The sequence below is a fragment of the Mercenaria mercenaria genome, chromosome 5 (genome assembly GCF_021730395.1).
Source record: "Mercenaria mercenaria strain notata chromosome 5, MADL_Memer_1, whole genome shotgun sequence".
Lineage (NCBI taxonomy): Eukaryota > Metazoa > Mollusca > Bivalvia > Venerida > Veneridae > Mercenaria > Mercenaria mercenaria.
In genome coordinates this window covers 37,343,600-37,365,708 of record NC_069365.1, presented here as the reverse complement: position 1 = coordinate 37,365,708, position 22,109 = coordinate 37,343,600, and the positions used below count along the sequence as shown (strand labels likewise).

Below are 22,109 nucleotides of genomic sequence, written 5' to 3'. Positions count from 1 at the left end.
TCTGAACTTTTAGCAGAGCAGCTGAAACTAGAGAAAGGTCAGACACAAGAAATAAAACTCGCAACATTTGGATGTGACAAGCCAAAGGTTATCAAAACCGCATCAACAAAGTTACAAGTAAAACTAAAAGGTGGGAAATACATGACAATCACTGCAAACATTGTACCAAAGATAACTGAGACAATAGAAAGAAAACCAGTGCAGATAGAAGAGTCGAAAAATATCTACGACTTGTTAAATAATGTGGAACTAGCTGATACACTTCCTAGAGAAAATGAAAGATCAACAATAGAACTCCTTATAGGAAATGATTACTATTTAGATTTTATCCTTCCACAGAAGATAGAGGTACAAAAAGGTCTTTACCTGCTTAATTCGAAACTTGGATGGATATTGACAGGACGATCTGGAGAAATTGAAGTAGACAAGAATGATACAAGTATGTTGATTCTAACTTATGGAACGAACATTGGAAATACGAACGTGTTTACAAGTATCGACAAGGTGGTGCCCAGTAAACCAGATTTGGAAGACTTCTGGAACATGGAATCCATAGGAGTGTATGATAATGACAAGAAACCCGATGATAAAATCGCCATGGAAAAGTTTCAGAAAACACTTAAGTTCCAGGACGGAAGGTACCAAGTCACTTGGCCATGGAAGGAAGACAATACTAACTTGCCCACAAATAATGGTCTTGCTGTTGGTAGATTACGATCAATAGTGTCAAAATTGAAATATAGAGCCGATGTATTGAAGAAGTATGACGCAATTATACAGGATCAGTTGAATAAAGGAGTGATAGAAAAGATCCAAGATTCACATTCAGATGGAATAAAACATTACCTTCCTCACCATGCCGTGATAACGCCACAGAAAGCAACAACCAAACTGCGACTTGTATACGATGCGTCAGCAAAAATAAAGGGTGAAAACAGCAGTCTTAACGAATGTCTGTACAGGGGTCCTGTCATGCTACAAGACCTTTGTGGAATACTCCTACGATTTAGGCTGCACAAAATAGCTATTACTGCAGATATTGAAAAGGCATTCCTTCAAATAGGTCTACAGCCTGACTCAAGGGACGTTACTCGATTTTTGTGGTTGAAAAATTCTGAAAGTACAATTCTTGATAATAACATACAAGAATTCAGATTCTGTCGTGTGCCCTTTGGGGTCATTTCAAGTCCGTTTTTGTTGGGTGCAACTGTAGAACATCATCTTTCGACATATAATACAAGATTTGCACGTCAGTTGATAGATGATATCTATGTCGACAATGTTATCACCGGAACAAACACTGTAGAAGATGCTGTGCAACTGTACAAAGAAAGTAAATCGATATTTAGCGAAGCGTCAATGAATTTACGAGAATGGAGTACGAACAAAGAAGAAGTTAACAAGATTATTTCGTCAGAAGATAGTGCTGCATGTGAAACGATAAAAGTGCTTGGACATAACTGGGACACTAAAAATGATGTTATCAGTGTGAATAGGCCAGCTGTCTCGAAAGAATGTGTGGAACGATTAACCAAACGTATTGTTCTAAAGCAGCTGGCTTCCATATATGATCCTCTAGGATTATTTTCACCAATAATTGTGAGAGGAAAAATGCTTCTTCAGTCATTGTGGAGTAGAAAATTCGAGTGGGATGATCGTATAGATGAGGAAAGTAATAAAGTATGGTCGTCTATTGCTGAGGATCTTCACCAACTAGCTCAAGTTACAATCCCCAGATATTATGGTGGTTCTAGTGGTGATAAAGAAACGCAGTCTCGTCTTCTGTGCTTCTGTGATGCTTCGGAGCGAGCATACGCGACTTCAGTTTACCTGCACTGCATGAATGACCAGGAGGCAAAATCAAATCTAGTGTTTTCAAAGACAAGACTTGCCCCTACACAAACTACAACGATACCAAGGTTAGAATTAATGGCTGTGCTTATCGGCGTTCGATGTATACAGTTCGTCAGATGTCAGCTTGGTCTTCTATTAGAAGGAGTTTTTTTGTGGACTGATTCGCAATGTGTGTTGAAGTGGATTAATACAGAAAAAAGCTTGTCTACATTTGTGTCTAATAGAATACGGGAAATAAAAGAGTGCAAAGGTATAGTGTTCGGGTATGTTCCGTCAAAGGAGAATCCTGCCGATATAAACAGCAGAGGATCTACACTAAAAAGTCTTATAGAAAATCAGCTCTGGTGGCATGGTCCAGATTGGCTAAGTAAGCACGAGAATGAGTGGCTGAAAGACAGTTACGATAGTGAAGATAGCAACTGTAACGTGAATAAACACTACGAATCGGAAATTAAAAGAGGGAAAACAAAGAATGTAAACGAAAGCGAATTAGTGTCAGTGAACAGTAATGATAGTTCATCAACGATTGCGCCAGTTGGGATTGATATCACCCGATTTTCTTCATTCACAAAGCTTCTGAGAGTGACTGTTTTGTGTTTTCGGTTTATTCAGAGATTAAAAAAGAAAAGCTGTGATACAGGATGTATTAAAAGTGCTGAATTGGAGGGTGCTGAGCGAAAATGGCTGTTGCATATTCAGGAAAATTATTACAAGGAGGTATTTGATGCTATCAAAAGCAATAAACCGAACAATCTACAGAAACAGCTCGATCTTTACATCGATGAAACTGGTTTACTCCGATGCAAGGGTAGATTGGAGCACTCAGGTTTATCACAGGGAGCACGGCAACCAATACTTCTGCCAAAGAAAGATACCTTTACCCGCTTGCTAGTTGAGAGTACACATAAACACTTGCTTCACAGTGGTGTTTCACAGACTTTGAGTGCAGTACGACACAAGTATTGGATACCGTGTGGACGAGCTGTCGTTCATGGGGTATTGCAGTCATGTACAGTATGTCTTAAAGTTGAGTGTGGTCCTTATCGAATGCCACCGATGCCACCTTTACCAGAAATGCGTGTAAATAAAGCAAAGCCATTTTCAAAAATTGGTTTGGATTATACGGGTCCGTTGCAGATCAAGAAAGTGTGGGTTTGCCTATTTACCTGTATGGTAACACGGGCTGTGCACCTGGAAATGGTTCAGGACATGTCAACGGAAGAATTTTTACTTTGCTTCAGGCGTTTTGTGACCCAACGCGGTTCGCCTAGTGAAATATTTAGTGACAATGCTGCACAGTTTAAATTAGCAAGTGACACAATAGATAAGGTATGGAAAAGAATTGTACATAGTGAAGATGTTCAAAATTATATAACAAATGAGAAAATAGTATGGAAATTTAATGTTGAAATGGCCCCGTGGATGGGGGGATTTTATGAAAGACTTGTTGGCATCGTAAAACGGACATTACGTAAAGCAATTGGTAAACAGCTTCTCACATGTATACAACTACAAACTGTACTGAAGGAAGTGGAAGCAGTAGTCAACTCGAAACCATTAGTATATGTTAGTGATATTCAAGTTTACGATTTAAGTGATATTAGTGATGATCAAAATGATGGCGATATTAGTGATATTCAAGTTTACGATTTTAGTGATGTTAGTGATGATAGTCAAAATGACAGAGATGATGTATTGCAACAAAACGATGACGACATTAATGATGTGCAAGATGACGATTCCAGTGATTGTCCAGAGTGACAATTTAAGTGTTGATATCCATAGTGGGGACTTTAGTGGAGATGCATTTGAACAAAGTGATGCAAACATTGAAGACAATGATGAAAACGGTGAAAATGATGACGTCATAATCATTAGTGACGATGAAGAAGTAAATAATTGTAGAGACATTGAAGTTTCTAATATGACACCAATAACAGAAGTTTTGACATTGACAGTTACGAAAACAACACGATTTGTCAATAATAATCAGATTAACTCTGTATTATCTTTTGAACATGAATATTTCAGATTTTCGAAGTAGGGAATTGATTGTTGTACACATGTATTACACTGAGTATAGTGCTGTTTATCGTCATACTTAATTCTGGCGGGAGTGTCGCGAAGTTCGCGATTTTCTATTAGTTTATTTCTTTATACGTTTATTTGTTATACTTTGGTCCGTCAGAGCCAGATTTTCTGCTCAACGAATTTTTTTTGTTCATTCCTCGAAAGCACGAAATTTCACACTTCTCCTTTATTTCTGGATTTTTCTCTCTCTGTGGGAGCTCCTTTTTTTTCTTTTGCTTTTTTGTATTTTTCGTGATTTGGAGCGTTAGCAGCGTTCTTTTCTCTTGCTCTGACGGAATTAGTATCACGTATAACTCACTTTTCTTATATTTTTCATGCATTTGTAATATCAGTATAAATACTCTGAAAAGCCAGAAAAAGTCGTTAGTTAAAATAAAATAGTAAAATCGACAAGGTTTGTTTGTGTTTCAGTGTGGATTCGCCACACATTTATGCTGCATATACACATTTTAGCTTACACGTGTAGTTAAACGACGACTGACATACATTTTCACATCAGCCAATCAGAATGGTTTTGTAATCTAGACCGGAACTTCACTAGGGAACTAAATACATCTATTACATTCTCCAAAATGATTACTGATTTAAAAGACTTTGCGCCATGTTTAAAGGTAGTCCTGTCAAGTTAACGTAAATTTCCTCAAGAGTAGCAGTTTAAAAAACCGACTTAAGGTGACTCAACAGTCTAGTGGTAACAAATTTGACTGTCAATCCAGAGGTCAGGAGTTCGAATCCAGGATCTAGCACTAGGATTTACCGAGATGCTCTTAAGTGTATCTTACCTTTCTAAAAGGTTTTAGGAAAGACGGTTTCGATGGGACATGTCTATTCGCAAAAGTGCTAGGCTGATTTCATCGGACATATCTGTATGTAATGGAATCTCTATTTGTTCTAGGGGCTTTGTTTTTTCTGTTCTTTTGATCATATTGTTTTAAATGAATGCCTTTGAATGTAAAACGCCTCATGAAAAGGATATAAATCTGGTATGATTATATAGTTATTATTCATTTATCGTCCAGGGAAGTTCCCTTAATATCACCCTTATTTAAAATTTGACAAAGTAATTGTTGGATTCATAAATAACGAAAGCAGAAATACCGTCTTTATTTTAATTTTGGGAAAATCAAACATTCATCTAAGTGTTACTCATCCATTTAAAGTTCTGAAGAGGCAAAACAGCACGCTTAAAGAAGTCACCTTTTTATGTCCCTACATCAAAATAGAGGAGACATATATAAGACCAATCTCTGCAGCAAAGAAGCAGTCTGAGAGCAATAAGTAATTTCAATCCCTATAGCAAAGAAGCAGAATACTAAAAAATTATTTTCCATACATACAACAAAGAAATCAGTAAAAACATAAGAAGTGTTTTTTTTTCAACATTCTGTCGTCGACGGATTTTGCATTAAATGCTGTCAATATAAACAAAAACGATATTGAACAAATATAAAAACATTCTAATTGTAACTATATGTCAAACTGCAAATGCACCTTTATACATGCATGCACAGACTCCGGTGCATTTGTTCACATATTTTTATTTTCAAACTTTATTTGATGACAAGTAGGAATATTGTTGGCCGAAATCTCAGTTTCTCAACAATTGTAATGTAAAATTCAAACAAAATTTTTAAATAACTGTAATTATAACTCCATAAAGATAAACCTATAACGTAAAACATTGTGATTTTATTGTCTTCTTCGGAAAATATAAAAGCACTGATTAAAAGTATCTTGTGTTGAAAATTAGTTATACAGTACAGTCAAACCTGTGTTAAAGACCACCTCTGAAAAGAGACCACCTGGATCTAAAACCACATGTTTTGTTTCCCATCTTAACATTTACAGTGTATTTTAACCTGTGAATAAATACCACCTCGGAATAAAGACTACAATTTGGATCTCCCTAGAGTTGTCTTTATAAACAAGTTTGACTTTATATCAATATTTTGTGTTAAATACAGAAGAAATTATACATTTGTACCTTATAAAACATGTACAATGGCAAACTGTCATTCAAAATACAACAAAATGTTAGCAAAGCTGGACAATATACGGCCGAAGTTCTATATCAGAGGAGAAGGAAGTAGAATTTAAAGAAAAAATATTCTCACGCGTTTAAGTCGGAGAGGATATGCAAAGGTAGGATCTGGTGGTTTTTGCGATGATGATAATGGAATATCAAGGCACAAAAATCTGAAATTAGTAGTTTTACAAGAGGGTCATGATGACCCTGAATCGCTCACCTGAGTAACATGTTTCAAATGGCAAACTGACGCTAAAATATTAGAAAGTAGGTCAGTAGGTCACATTCATGGTCACTGAAAGTCAGTTTTAAGATTGGTGTGCAAAACTGTAAATGTCATCCGAATTTCAAGGCTGTATCTTAAAACACAATAAAGTAGGTCAGTAGGTCAAGATCATAGTCAAGTGACTCCTAATCGCTTGGGGTCATCAGGTAATTATAATTAAACAGTCTAGGAAATATGATCTGATAATTTTTGAAGTATTTATTCCTATATAACTCATATAAAAAGTGACCCCCAGGGCGGGGCCTCTTTTCACCCAAGGGGCATAATTTGAACAATCTTGCTAGATATCCACTAGGCAACGCTACATACCAAATATCAAAGGCCTAGGCCTTAAACTTTCAGAAAAAAAGATTTTCATTTTCCCTATATAAGTCTATGTTAAATTTGGGACCCCCAGGGCAGGGCCTGTTTTCACCCCAGGGGCATAATTTGAATAATTTTGGTAGAGAACCACAAGGAAACGAAGCTTACCAAATATCAAAGCCTAGGCCGTGCAGTTTCAGGCAAGACGATTTTTAAAGTTTTTTCCTATGTAAGTCTATGTAAAACTTGAGAACCCTGTGGCAGGGCCTCTTTTCACCCCAGGGGCATAATTTGAACAATCTTGGTAGAAAACCACAAAGCATGCTTCATACTAAATATCAAAGGCATACGTCTTGCGGTTTCAGACAAGAAGATTTTCAAAGATTTTTCCTATACAAGTCTATGTAAAACTTGGGACCCCAGGGGCGGGTCCTCTTTTCACCCTAGGGGCACAATTTGAACAATCTTCATAGAGGACCATTAAATAACGTCACATGTCAAATATCAAGGCTCTACGCCTTGCAGTTTTGGACAAGAAGAGTTTTATTCCTTTTGAAATGGAATTCAATTCTTTGAATAATTTTGAAAGGGGACAACCCAAGGATCTTTCCTGTGAAGTTAGGTGTAATTCTGTCCAGTGGTTTTCAAGAAGAAGATTTTTTAGAAAATGTTGACGGACACACGACGGGCGACTGACAACACACGACGGACATTGAGCGGTCACAAAAACTCACCATGAGCCTTTGGCTCAGGTGAGCTAATAAGGGGTTGGGGTTAATGTAGGCGTAAGAGCGGGAAGACGTGGATTGCTTCGATTATCAAATCATCTCATGACCACCCATCTATATTGCAAGTTAAAAGTCATCACATTCAAGAATGTTTTACGTTGTGCGCCGGATAAGAAAGACAGATTTGACATTTGAACCTCATTTTGTGACCTTGACATTTGACTTACCGACCAAAATTACGCGCTCAGCATTATTATCACATCGCCATCTATATGCTAAGTTTGAAGTCAATACCTTGAATGGTTATTAAGTTATGCTCTTGGCACAAACGATGACATATAGATTTGACCTTTTTGTGACCTTGAACTTTGATCTACCGACTTGGTTCATGCATTCTTGTGCTCTGACCATCGCCTCAACGGCACCTAACTATATGCCAATATTAAAGTACATACATTTGTATATGTAAATAAATTGAATGGTTACTAAATCAAAATTTGTACACGAAATATGACGGAAAACATTTATCTTGAGCTTCACTTCTGACTTTGACCTTTGACCTACCGACTTGGTTTTATGCACTCTGGATATTGTCTTATTGTTACCTACCTATATGTACGAAGGACCGGTGGTAACTTCGAACTTCTTACTTCACACTTCAACTTCAGACTTCATATATAATGCTTAATACACATACAAATAATCGAGGTCTGAAATGTGAAGTGTCAAGTTTGAAGTGTGAGATCTGAAGTTTTAAATGTGTAGTCTGAAGTCAAAAGTTTGAAGTCTGAAGTCTGAAGTTTAAAATGTGAAGTCTGAAGTCTGAAGTTTGAAGTGCGTTTTCTTTTTCTATTTCTAAAACAACCTGAAATTACCGAGATTGGACATAATGAAGTATAATGATTATGACTGAGTTACTTTTTACTGCTGGGACATAATTTGAATGAATATAGCTGAGTATAATATACTGTAAGAGAAGCAGTTATTAAAAAGGTTTTCCTTTATAGGTCTGTTTAAAATTACTGTCCCTCTTTTGTGATCAATTTTGAATCAAGTGAATTTCCCTTTATTTTTCGAATAATTATCAACAAGTGATTTAATCTAAACTCGGGAAGTCATTTATTTTCCTAGAACATTTAAAAAGTACACAGACAATAATACTTAAAACTCAAATAAGAAATGACGTACAAATCTATGCCAATACATAATAAGCAGATGACGTCAAGTCACATGATGTGCAAAGTGGGCAGTTTGAAGTCTGAAATCTGCAGAATGAAGAATGAAGTGTGAGTGAGAAGTATGAAGTGTGAAATCTTAAATGTGAAGTATGAAGTCTGAAGTTTGAAATATGAAGTCTGAAGTTTTAAGTGAGAAGTTTGAAGTGTAAAGTGTGAAGAAGTCACCACCGGTCATTCGTATATATGCCAATTTAAAAGCAATACCTTGAATAGTAAGGTATGCTTTGGACAAGAAATACGACAGATAAACAGACAGAAAGACGCTCGCTGTCCATTGTTTCCAATACGGGCGTACAAAATATTTATTTACAATTCTGTATACACACAGGTATTGAAAGATACATGTATGTACATGAAATTAAAAGATAAACAGATAAAAAATATATGTACAAAGTTCAATGATCCAAAGTGTATATTAGTATCCAATAAAATTGTATATCATCTTCTTACTAATTTCGAAATATGATATATTGAAATGTTTCATATGAATTACATCTTCACAAGTTGTAAGTAGTATCATAAATTGTGCGCAGTCCAGTCGCGTAGATACAGACGATCCGGACAAAGACTTCTTTCAGGTTTGGTGTAATTATCGTTGAATCAGGTATGAATACATCATATTTCGTACTAGTGATGTAATTCATATCCAGAATATCTGTGTATCCTCTCCTCGAACCTATTATCAGACTGTACGACAACGGGATGCCTTCAATGGTTTGGAAAACGTCGGCCCAGTTTACGTTCAACGAATTGCCTCTTCTTGATATCGTTGCTGTGAGTCCTAAGTCGAAGAAACATACATTGTAATAAAACAAATTACGTTTACTCTGTGTGTTATTCATATGCCTAAAAACAATAACTAAAGTTATAATAGCATGCAATTCGAATGAAATATTATTGTGTCTTAAACAAGTATGAATTGTTTAAAATGTTGCTGGTACATGTACTTAGAACCTATATTATCCAAAAGGAAGGAATTCGTTTGTTGTTTGCTATCGACTCCTTATTTAAAAACATTTCTAAGCAATCAGCGTGGTGGATTTACGTTAAGAAGTAGAGAACTGTATATAAATTTGAGATTAATTCATAAGAGTCTGATCTACAGAGCAAGATCTGCTTTTATAGGCACAGTTTTCTGAAAGAAAGAGGTTGTGCAAAGTAGAAACATAGTACCTGTTAATCTGGGTGCGTGCCTGGCTACCAAAAGTGAAGCAGTCACAGCGTCACTGATAAAAGAGCCGGCATTAATAGCCCTGACTTCTGCAGTGATTTCTCCACTCTCCATATCAACGTCAGCGACTTGTACAAAATTTCTGTCAGTTTTAGTCCAGTCAGTAAAAAACGCTTGTCCATTTTGAGTAAGCCGATACTCGTAATAATCAATGCCAGAAAGGTCTTCAAAGCCAACCCATTTCAACTCTAGACATGTATGATTTGATTGTATGGGAAAATGTGATCCAACTCGAGACATATATTCTGAAGACTCTTCATTTTGTGGCACAAAAGCCAATACTGCAGAATATGTGTCTGGTTTCTCGATTGAGGCTACTAGAGGCTCCGTAAATATCATTGTTGACAGTTCTATGTTATTTGCACATTTGAGATTAAGATATATGTGTTGTCCATGAGAAAGCTGAATTTCGCTCGATTCACAAGATGTCAGCGACTGTGCGATCCAGACTGAATGCATATCAAACAACCCTGGTTTATTGCCTGTAATAAGAAAAATATATCTATGGACGTTCAACAATTGCAATATTAATCTTTTTAAAGGAAAACTTTACGTTAATGATTATTAAGAACATAGTTTTAAAAGCAAGACAGAACAAACCTAAGATTTAAACTACTTTAGAAAAGGGATAAAGGATAATTTGTTTTGGATTAGAGAATTCAGCATTCATATTTAACCTTATTAAAAAAAACGAATTGTTTTGAAAGGAGGATAAATTCATTCGTCGGTATCTTAGAGTGTCAGGAGACAAGTTTTTCTTCCGAAAGCAGAAGTATCTTCATTTGTTAGTAAGTGTTAAAATGTTACATAAAGTGCTTCGAATATAAACTCTATATAGAAAAGCACTTACCTATAGAACAATAGCATTGTTTAATTCTACTTTCTTCGTCAATAACATCCCATGTAGCCTGTACAATTGTATGTACTTGAAGGAAGCCTGATATATTAACTTGTACATTCTGAAGACGGCCAACTAGTTTGTTGACGACAGGGGAAGTGTGGTCAATAGTGATAGGACCTGAGCGAAACAATGATCTAAGTCCTGCGTTGTTTTCTGCTATTGCGGTGACAAACACTTGGGTTCCATGAGGAACGTTGGTATAAATCAGATGTTTGTTATTAAAGTGGTAGTAATGTGACAGCGATTTGATCTGAAATCCATCGACAGTTGTTCCAGCACCTAACTCAATCTGCAAAAGATGTAGTGTGTATCAATATCTGGAGGTTTGTAATAGTTTAGACTCATTTATTTCTGTTTAATTTCTTAGTTAAGAACTTTGTAAACAGTGTAAAGATTCCGAAAGAATATGAGCATGATAATATCTATAAATTCCTTGCTGTTGCTATTCTTTCCAAACTGTTCTTTAGTCGAAGGGACCAGACTACTTCACCAGCCGCAATTGTTTACCAACATAACATTACTCTGGTATGCGCATTTTGCGAACCACAAATATTAAGTAAAAGGAATGAAATAATTATGACTCAAACTATGTGAAAACTTGGTATTTTGATTAATTCCAAGACAGTTTTACCGAACAAGTTATTAAATGTACAATTACAGTTATTTGCTCAAGTAATGTACATACCTTGCGCAGAGAGCTGTCTTCATCCTTTACAAGCAAGTGTACCGCTATCATGAAACGGGATATCTGTGTCAGTTGTAAAGCTTTGTTGCTGTCTTCGATAATCTGACTGCACTTAAACAATTTCATGTTCACCGTTATATTTCTTTGATCATCATTTTCTAATTCTAATGATATGTTATGAAGTCCGGCATTTTGAGCGAAGAAACTATGTTCAAAATTGTAACCCTGATTATGATCTTTTACAGAAGGAAGATACATGTACATTCGGCCTATACTTAATTTAATTTTCATTTGATAGTCATCAATGGTACGCATATTTCCAGTTATCTTATATAACTTTTGCAAAGAAGAAGTATACTGTAGATTTATTGCTGTTTCGCCATATCCACCCATGACTTTAGATATTTTTCCAATTTCCAAATACTTCTCACATCTGCATCCAACAGGCGGAGTGGTATCAATCGTTATACCTTTCGAAACAGCTACTGTACTTACATGTCCAACTTTATCAACAGCTTTAACAAGACCGTAGTAGGTTTCCCCGTTTTCTAATGCTAAATTTTGAAATACAAAATTTGTTCTGAGGCCTGTGTTCGTGGTGGTATTACTTTGGTTTGCATATGGCATATGCGATATAGCTGCATAATAATTTTGTATCCCAGAAAACGCATCCTGAAATCCATGCCATGATATACCGATTGATGAAGCCGACGACTGATAGGCAGTGTTTCTATAATTCCGTGTGTTGTAAACGACGCCCGCAACAGGAACGTCCATGTCAATTACGAAACCATCCGATAAAGCAGACGTATGCAAACCTACGGTATTGTATGCCGTGACGGAGAAAAAGTATTTTGTACCGTGCGACAATGAAATATTTGCCAAAGTAATACTGGTAGTCAATCCAACGTTTTTCCGACTAAATGTATCATCTCCTGAAATAAATAACTAATCACAATTACTTCGAATCTTGATGTCATTGTCAACAGTAATCATTAACGTTCACGTGTAATAGTTTATATTCGTTTTATTTCTTTTAAACTTTTACTATATCTTTTACTACAGATATTAATGATTTTAGAGATATCTTTTCTCAACGTAATGGTACCGTAACTTGAAGAATCCTAGGAAGCAAAGGAGGAGGTCATGCAAACTGAGGGAATTCTTAGTCTGATTTAGTCTGGTCAGGAAAAAAAATAAAATGTGCAACACCTTAATAAATTTAACTTCATGATACATTTAATAAATTTAATTATTGTATTATGAAAACAAATTCTGAACCTCACCAAAAGGGTATGTTCCTAATGATATAACGTAATATATGACACGCCCTTGCCGTTCAAGGAAGACGCCAGCCCAACATGCAGTAATTTTATCCATCCAATCTATTACGTCAAAATCGGCATTGCATAATTCATTAGAGTCAATTACAGATCGACCCCGACTTATTGCTGGCGCCGTTTGGTCAACTGTGATCGGAGCCGATCGATAAATGGCATATGCACTTCTTGAAAACCAAGCTCTTATATAAATAACGTACTTTTCCCGTGCAATAAGAGTTTTGTTTACAGGGAGACAATATACAACAAGCGTTTGCAAACCGACATCGTTCCAAGGCCTTTCGTTTTTCAAGTCAAATATCCCTTCTCCAACGGGCTGGTCTTGTAAACCCATACTCCATTCAAAACGTGTTATGTTTTTGCTACCAATTTCGTCATTTACTCTCCAACTCCCAGCTAAACAAGCAGAGGACGCAGTTATATTAGGAGACATTTCATTCATTCCATTAAACACGTCAATGTGAGGAATAAAATGACTGGAAACAGACCTATTTACTTCTTTACAACTAAAACTAGTTTTAGCTTCCACACACGGTTGACCAACTACTGCACAAGTGCAATCTTTATTGCAGTACTGAATATCACATGAATGTTTTTCCAGTTCAAGTGATCCTTTCAGGTAAGCAGTATCTAATGAACTTGATGAAGATAGAACGGTTACCGAAACGCGTGCTAATGAACTGTTCAAACCAACAGAGTTTTCTGCCCATATTGTCAAAAAGAGTATATCATCTCTTTCTAAATTTTTGTTTAGAAGAAAGGAATGTTTGTTTTCAATTTCAGAACCATCAACGTTAACGGTAGATAAGCCGTTGGTCAGTTCTTGGCCACTGTATGTTTTACTAACTGTGATAAAATACCTTACAATACCAGATTCCTGGTCGTGGAATCCATACCATAATAGTGTTATGTTTGATCTCCATTCTCCAAAAGAGCTATTTAAGTTTTCCCATACCATTGGTGGTTTAAAACCGCCAAGGTGTGGCGGAGATGAATCAATTTTGAGGTCATCACTTTTCTCAGAAGAACACAGGCCAGCTAGATTGCAACTTGTAATGGTAGCAAAATACGTATCACCGTTATGAAGCCACGATTTGCCATCTAGATTTATGGTTAATTCACTTTCTGGTCCAAGTTTTACATGCTCCACTGGGGTGTGTCCTTCGTGATGTGTCTTAAGTGTGACATCATGATATGCAATTGGACTTTCATCATCATCAAATTTCCAATATATTTTAATAAGTGATTTATCCCATTGTCCTTCCTTTCCGGCAATGTTGTTGTTTTCAAGCACGAACGTTGGTTTGATTGTCGTAATAGGTGGTGTTGCATCGACATAAAAGCTATCAGATGTTTGTCTGATATTCAAACGAACTTTATTGTAAGCAGTGACTGTTGCATACAAATCAGTTTGCGTAGGAAGGTTTAGACCGGTTTTAATAACATTAGACTGTAATAAACAGTTCATGTTTGGTGAAATGTCACAGTTGCCTGGTTTGGTTCCAATACACATCTCATAGCGATCAATGCCAGATTGTGGGTCATCAAAACCTGCCCATCTGACATGTACAGAGGACCTGCAGTATATTAATATAATATTTATATGATTAATCTAATTTCAAGTTTAAAACAAAATTCTTTGAATTTTAAAGATCAGTACATAAAAATAACAACAATTTCTGATGCTAAAACTAAATGAATATATTCCATGGATACAATAAACACCTACGTATGTGATTGGAATTTCCGATGAAATTCGTCTGATCCGATCTGAACGAGGCCTTGTATCGGCGGCGAATTGTCAATAACTATGCCATCAGATGCACGGGTTACACAGAGACCGGCATAATTACATGCTTCAACTGTTGCATAATACTTCTGTCCAGTAATGAATTGAGAATGCCAAGAGATATCTAAGGCAAACATAAAGAAACGTTTAGTGTAAAATAGCTTCAAGAAATGGTATATTAAAAAGTATGTTTTAAATATATATAAAGTTGAAAACAAAATGATTAGTTAGGAAATCAAAATTTATAATTATACTAAATTCAACAACAGACCAATTTTACAATGTTTCAATTTTAAATGAAGACAAACAGATTGTATGATGAAACTTTTATGGCTATAAAAATATTGTAATTTATATATATTTTGCCAGCAAATGATAAAGGAAACACTCACTTTAATGGCGATCTAATTTAAAAGACAATTCGATCTTGTCTAACAACTTTTTAAAATATAAATGTTACACAAACTTAAACTATACCACGAAGATCAGGAAAATTTCTTACCTCTAAATTAAATGGGAACGTCCAATGTAACATTGATTTTCGTTGATTTATGACTTAACTGATTAGAATCAATACCAAATTTCTAATGTGAGGCTGTGAAATCAATCAAATTCGAGGGGGGCTAAATTTCATGAGTTCAGTGTTTCCGTTGATCCAGGCTAATAAATCCTAACAACCATGTTCTAGTTTCTTTCCTTGACTGGTCTATTTTGCATGACCTGGCCCAATAACATAATTTGTCGACTTAGCCAAATGACGCTGGGCTAGGAAAGGCCAATGTATTAAAGATCCTAGAAAACTTATATCATGGACTAACAGAGTGGAACATTCGGATTTGGTTAATTTTCTCATTCAGTCAACCAAGATGCCTGTTTGTTTTAAAATTTCACTTCTTGGAGAACGTTTTAACCAAAACATTCAATGTTAGTCCCTGGTGATTTCTCTTTGACAGCAAAGGCGTAAAATAACTGCCTGTTAGCTGTATAGTTGACAAACGTAATCTATCAGGTTCATGCATTTACTAACCGTTAATTAATTTGTAAAGTAGCAGCACATAACTACAAACTACATATACTACAATAATGTAGTACAAAGCAGTTTTATAAAGATCGGCCGTCATTTATTGTTCAGGTAGTTTTGAACTTTTGAACAATAGTTCACTTATAATTACATCTTTTGCTAAAATCACTAAGATGAATCTTGAAATAATTAATAATTCTCCCGAGGCATTGGTGGCCATGAACAGCTGTTAACACAATCTGTCTGACCTATGGTAATATTTTCAAATACATAAAATTCGTTGCAGTTATATCCTATGTCTGCAGAATGCGCAATGAACAGTAATTATATATTTCAGTATATAATTTTTGGCGGAATGGAAATAATTGTGTATATTTGTTGTACATGTTAAGTGTTCGCAAAATCTGACCGTATCTGAATTTGTCAACAATTGGCTTTATCCGGCTACACCAGGCCAGATCAGGCGAGGTCAGATCACATATTAGAACATGTCATACTAATCAAATAGGATTTATCTTCTAAAGCTGCAAAATACGAATTCATATCCACAAGAATTAGCAATTTTAGCAGAAACCACGAAAAAAAGGAATGCAAAAGAAATTAAACCGTATTACAGTTACTAACTGTTATTGTATACTAGAAATTAATCAAATGTAACGTTTTAAACATGCTGTTCTAACACAATGTTTTAGCAGTAAAGATTCTATAGACGTAATTTACACGTTTCATCTTACCCTCTACTAATCCAACATCAACAAATGGTTCAATGTCATCTAAGTAAGCCTTTGTGCCAAGCCCGATTCGATAGTAAGCTATTCCAGTGTGGGAATCAATAAAACCCTTCCAGTGCGCACTGATATGACTAAGATCTGTTTGATAGTCATCATCTTTCTGTGTTAATGATATGGAAATTATCGAGGCATTACCACCACATACAATTTCATTTTGAAATATAGAACCTTACGATATAAACATCACGTTTTGCTAAAATACAAGTAGAAGAAAACAATATTTATTATCTTTACGGAAAATTGATCGTTTCACCACAGTAAACAAAGTGAACGAAACAGTATTTATCATTAAAAAATATAACAAGAAAACCTCATTTTCCCAAAGTCCATCCAAGACATGCCCACCAGTCGGAGTTGTCTTGTCAGCAATGAACTTCAATGTTGCAATTTCAGATGCAAGTCCAGCTCTGTTGACAGCCTAAATTTTGATTAAATCATATAAAATAAAAATTATTAGTGCACTGCTATTCTGTGCATTACGAGTGCTCACATGTCTTGTATGTGCGGAAACAAACTGATAAATATCACACACATATTTTTTCTATAGAATATCTTAGCGTTGTTGCATAAGAGTGAGGTTTAGTGCTGACCGTCATTTACACACCTATGCAAACGCTGCCGTAACATTTTGTTTCGGGCAGATTGTGTTCTTGGCATGTGGTAATTCCTATCGAATATTAACATTGTTTATATGCAAATTTTCTAGAGGCCACATTATGGAAGGAATTCAATGACTTTTGTTTTATTGCATATATTTTCTGACGCTTTCAGGACAAAATGCGCTGTAGTTTTGTTAAGTAATCTGTACTTGCTTGAATATGTATAAACTGTAACTTAGAAATGTTGCCACAATTTTTAATCAAAATGACGGATAAAAGCTAATCATTTGGCCAGGGTTAAATATATCCCACACACTGAAATAAACCATACAAGGACAATTTGCATTATAATGCCTATAAATGGCCATATTGTGAATTCGATTTGTAGTGTTCTAGTGCTATATCGAAGGATTACTAAGTGATAGCAAAAGGTGTGTAAATGATTTCAGTGTTGTTATATTTTCCACTACCTCTCACGAACAGTCAAACCGAGTTTGCTATTATTTTGCTTGGTTGCATTCTATGTTTCCAAATGGTCTTTTTACAGATTTTAGTAACTATCACATCAGCAATCTTAGAGTACCTCATGGCAACCGTAAAATGTTTCCCTGTACTTGATTCAGTGATGTTATATTTTCTGTTCCTTTGGGATCATGGAGTCCACTCAATATTCAGGCTTTAAAAGAGTACGCTATAAGCCGTTGCTAGAGGGCATGAGGAGTGTTGCACTTTGCACTAGCTCTCATGAGCATACACAATCCAACCAAGTGGTTATCATTTTGCATGGTTGCATTCTATGCTTTTAAAGGCTCTTCGTAATTACAGTTTTAATTCAGATACTTCATTTGTTTCACTTACCTTTGCAGCTATATAGTATATGTGTCCATCTGTTATGTCTGTACCGATCAAATTTAGATCAATTATCACATCATGGTAAATAGATTTTGGCAGGATGTCCATAAGGTAAGGTTTAGATCCAAGCCAAAGTTCGAAATAATCTATGCCGCTTTCGTCGTCCTTAAAGTCTGATAAATGAACTGCTATCTCATCTTTGGATACGTACAAAATATTGCCATTGTACAAATCGTAACTCACAGCTTGTACCTGGCCGCGTGTAGGAGATGAAATGTCAACAATATATTCATTTGATACTGATGTTGCAGAGTTGCCAGCGTGGTCTCTGGCTGATGAAACAAAGAAAAACAATTGTAAGTTCATTCTGTTTATACTTTTAAGAAAATATGCCATCAATGTTTTGCAAACTCTTCTAGGGATTACTCGATTTAAAAACAAACATGCATCAACAATAAAATTCATTTGAAGCCCATATTTTTCTTTTCACTTACTGGCTATATTGTCAATATATGCAGTTGCCGAGATCTGTAATAAGTAGATTACTAGGCTTTTCTTGCCTTATTTAGTTAGTCTAATTAATAGTCCATTTTACCTCTATCGTTCAGTAGAACAAGTTTCACTACAAAATCAGGATTTTATAAACCCAGCAAATATCACAAGTATTAAACGTAAATGACGTCGAATTAAATGGTGTCAATAAATGGCTATGCTATTTCTAGAAGGAGTTTCTGTTTTTCTAAAAGAAGATTGGTGTTATAACTCACGAAATTAAATAATGGAGAGAAAATTGTCAATAAACAATGGAAAATTGTGAACCCTTCCTGGAGAGATTATCAAATAATAATTAGCACCCTCTGAACCTTAAGTGTTGAAAATCAGAAAAAAGATTCGGAAACCAATACTTGTGATATTACAGGGTCGCTTTATGTGTGATAGCGTATTCCAAAAGAATTTTCAATTTTTCTAGCACTTGAACAATCTTACTAACGTCTACATCTACATTTACGGAGATGCTCCCAACTATCAAGTTTTGATCATAACTGGGAGGTAACTAATTTTGTCACACGTCTTCAATTTTCATTTATTTCAAAATATTTTTGGTCAAATTTTGCCAAAGCAACAGAATTTTATAGAAGCGAATATACATGTACTGTTCTGACACTGATTTTCGAGCTTTTAAAACATAAACAAGAGGGCCATGATGACCCTGGATCGCTCACCAGAGTAATATGAGCTACATATTTCAAATGTCAACTGATGATTTTTAGAATTTTTTTGGAAGATTTTCCGATGTACAATCAAGTAACCCTTGGGGCGGGGCCAATTTTATCCCGGGGGTCATGATTTGAATAAAGTTTGTAGAGGTCCACTAGGCAATGCTTACATGTGAAATATCTAAGCTGTAGGCCTTCTGGTTTATTTTTAGAAAATTTGAAGATTTTTCTATGTACAATCAAGTAACCCCATGGGGCAGGTTCAATTTGACCCAAGGGGTCATGATTTGAACAAATTTTGTAGAAGTTTACTAGGCAATGCTACATGTGAAATATCTAAGATATAGGCCTTCTGGTTTATTTTCAGAATTCTTTTGAAGATTTTCCTATATAAAATCAAGTGACCCCTGGGACGGGGTCAATTTTGACCCCGGGGGTCATGATTTGAATAAATTTTGTAGAGATCCATTAGGCAATACCACATGTGAAATATCTAAGCTGTAGGCCTTCTTGTTTATTTTTAGAAATTTTTTGAAGATTTTCCTATGTAAAAATCAAGTGACCCCTGGGGCGGGGTCAATTTTGAACCCAGGGTCATGATTTGAACAACTTTAGTAGAGGTCCACTAGGCAATGCTACATGTGAAATATCTAAGCTCTAGGCTTCTGGTTTTTGAGAAGAAGATTTTTTTAAGATTTTCCTATGTAAAATCAAGTGACCCCAGGGGCGGCTTCATTTTTGACCCCGGGATCATGATTTGAACAAATTTGGTAGAGGTCCACTAGGCAATGCTTCACACCAAATATCTAAGCTCTATACTTCTGGATTTTGAGAAGAAGATTTTTAAATTTTTCCTTTCGGTTGCCATGGCAACAAGAGTTCAGCATGGAATTCAATTCTTTGAATAAATTTTGTAGAGCTTCACCCAAGAAACATTCCTGTGAAGTTTGGATGAAATTGGCTTAGTGGTTTATGAGGAGATGTTGTTTAAAGGAAAGTGTGGACGGACGGACGCCGGACGGTGAGCGATCACAATAGCTCACCCCGAGCACTTTGTGCTCAGGTGAGCTAAAAAGTATAGTTGAACAAGACTTAAAAAGAGATTGCTAAAAATGTACTAACATTGATAAGAGCAAAAACCCATAGATTCTACAAGGGTACGTGTAGGCCAATTTTCCTTTGTATTATTTTTATGCTGATGCATGCCATTACGAGCTATAATATTATTTCTTGCTTGATCTTAAAAAAAATCTATATACTAAACATCAGCTGTAGTCATATGCATAACGAAAACAAAAGTATATTCAAACACAAATACACCTCTGACAGTGAAGTAGATAACTGATCCATCAGGTAAGTTTATGCCATTGATAACCACACTTGTCCTGAGTCCAACTTTCGTAAAAGTCTTTATGTCTTCCCCATGTGGGCGACTTCCTAAAAGAAAAGGCAGCTACATCGATGTAAAATATCTTGTATCTTCCTTATTTGGCCGACTCAATAAAATGTAAAGTAGCTACTTTACGATGGAATTAAATGTCTATCTTAAAATACTTAAAGTAACAGGTGTTAAATACATAAAATGTTACAGTTAAGAAAATCTAAAAGTGCAGTCTTGGATACATTATCAATTATCTTGGATACATTATCAAGCTATTTGGAAGATAGATCAACATAAACATATTTCATTCGTACCAATAGCATAACTGTAAGTTCGTATGCTGTCTACATAGCTGAGATTTGGAGCATCTATGTCGTCTACGAAACCATCCCAGACCAGTTCAATGGAATTGAGATTTGTCAGAAAATTATCAGTATTACGAACTTCTACGTGTCCAGGGCATGGAGCTTTGCTATCAAGCACAAATCCATTACTGCATGATTTGATTTCGTTTAGAGTTTCTAAAAACAACTCCCTTTCTATAATTGTCTTATTGGAATATGCACATATGTAGTAAAATGTATTAAGTGCTATAATCTTTCGATCAGGTAATAAAATACACTTCATCCACACTTAAAATAAAACGGGATTGACCGTATTGCAATGAAATCATTGACTTAGATACGTGATAAAACGCTAACATCAGGAAATATTTTATCTTAGGGTTGATTTCGCAGAAGCAAAGAGTATCCCAAACACAGCCACAGAACCATGCATCGCAAAGTAGGCACACAGCAAAAAGAAGCTCTAACGGAACAAATGTTGTGTTCGTGTAGCTCCAAAAATCCAACGTCTACATTTTAATTATATGCAAAATACAAAAAGTGGGGAGGAGGGGTAAGTGGTGGATAAAAGGGTCGGGTGTTGGGGGAAAGTTGAGCAAGGATGGATATTGCAAAGGGAAAGTCACCGTCCTTAAACGCAGTAACCCTACAACGTAAACCACATCGGTACAGGCAGTCACATAAAAAAGACAAACACACACACAACTAACATACATACAACGAAGAAAAGACACTGTGGGGTACGTACAATATATATGTAATACTCGAGAGTTAAACAAAACAGATTTACATGAAAAAGTGATCCATATTTACAACCATGCGTGAAACAGGTACTATTTTGCTTTATCTTTAGTTAATAGCAATGACAATTCTGCGAAATAGCAGAAAATAAATCACTACTTTGATTTAATCAGCTAAAGATGCATCTTCAAGGTTAGAATTAAAAGTACAAAATGTTTCCTAACTGAAAAATGTATCATTTTTAACCTAGAATAGCGCTAATGCATGTTTGTTTTCTGTTAAAGCCTCAGCGGGTAATTGCCCAGAATTTACAAATGTCATAACACGAAATGACATGCAAAATCTCTACATTCCTGTATGATATATTTAAGGAAACCACAGTATAGGCTTTCAAACATATCTAACATAGTGATAACAGATAAAGATATAACTCTCTTGTGGCGATTCCCAGTATGAAATCTGGCATGCTTTTATTCCCTTAACAATAATAACTACCACCATTTTCAAGCAAAACTTTAAGCGAAGCTGCATGTCTGTCACACATTACCGGCTGGATACAAATGCCTCATAAATCATTTAACAGTGGAACAAATGCGCTAGAATTGTTCATCTAGGCACAATAAAGAGTTATCTTTGTTTTCTATGAAATTCTGCTGTCAACTATACAATATCTACAAAAGCCAAATGAGCC

The 22,109-nt window shown here is 35.6% G+C and overlaps 2 protein-coding genes across 2 annotated transcripts; one reads left to right on the top strand and one right to left on the bottom strand.

Annotated features, from left to right (window-relative positions):
* The first annotated feature begins 141 nt into the window (after positions 1-141).
* LOC123558303 (uncharacterized) lies at positions 142-3,615 on the top strand. Its single transcript, XM_045350182.2, has one exon. It carries the CDS (start codon positions 142-144, stop codon positions 3,613-3,615), a length of 3,474 nt encoding a protein of 1,157 aa, XP_045206117.2.
* A 1,425-nt stretch (positions 3,616-5,040) lies between these two features.
* LOC123556901 (uncharacterized) lies at positions 5,041-20,960 on the bottom strand. The gene is made up of 11 exons (XM_053544537.1): positions 20,648-20,960; positions 20,273-20,389; positions 17,742-18,067; positions 16,595-16,702; positions 16,228-16,384; positions 14,413-14,596; positions 12,630-14,260; positions 11,344-12,278; positions 10,608-10,947; positions 9,700-10,239; positions 5,041-9,307 (listed from the first exon to the last, which is right to left on the bottom strand). The coding sequence occupies exons 1-11, from the start codon at positions 20,958-20,960 to the stop codon at positions 9,024-9,026; spliced, it is 4,935 nt and encodes a 1,644-aa protein (XP_053400512.1). The 3' UTR covers positions 5,041-9,023.
* Between the last annotated feature and the right edge of the window lie 1,149 nt (positions 20,961-22,109).

Coding starts and splice junctions, on each gene's coding strand:
- LOC123558303 (XM_045350182.2), top strand. CDS start 142: ATGACAATCACTGCAAACATTGTACCAAAGATAACTGAGACAATAGAA.
- LOC123556901 (XM_053544537.1), bottom strand. CDS start 20,960: ATGAAGTGTATTTTATTACCTGATCGAAAGATTATAGCACTTAATACA. Junction 16,703..17,741: donor TATACTATATAGCTGCAAAG/GTAAGTGAAACA, acceptor ATCAAAATTTAG/GCTGTCAACAGAGCTGGACT. Junction 10,948..11,343: donor AAGACAGCTCTCTGCGCAAG/GTATGTACATTA, acceptor CATCTTTTGCAG/ATTGAGTTAGGTGCTGGAAC.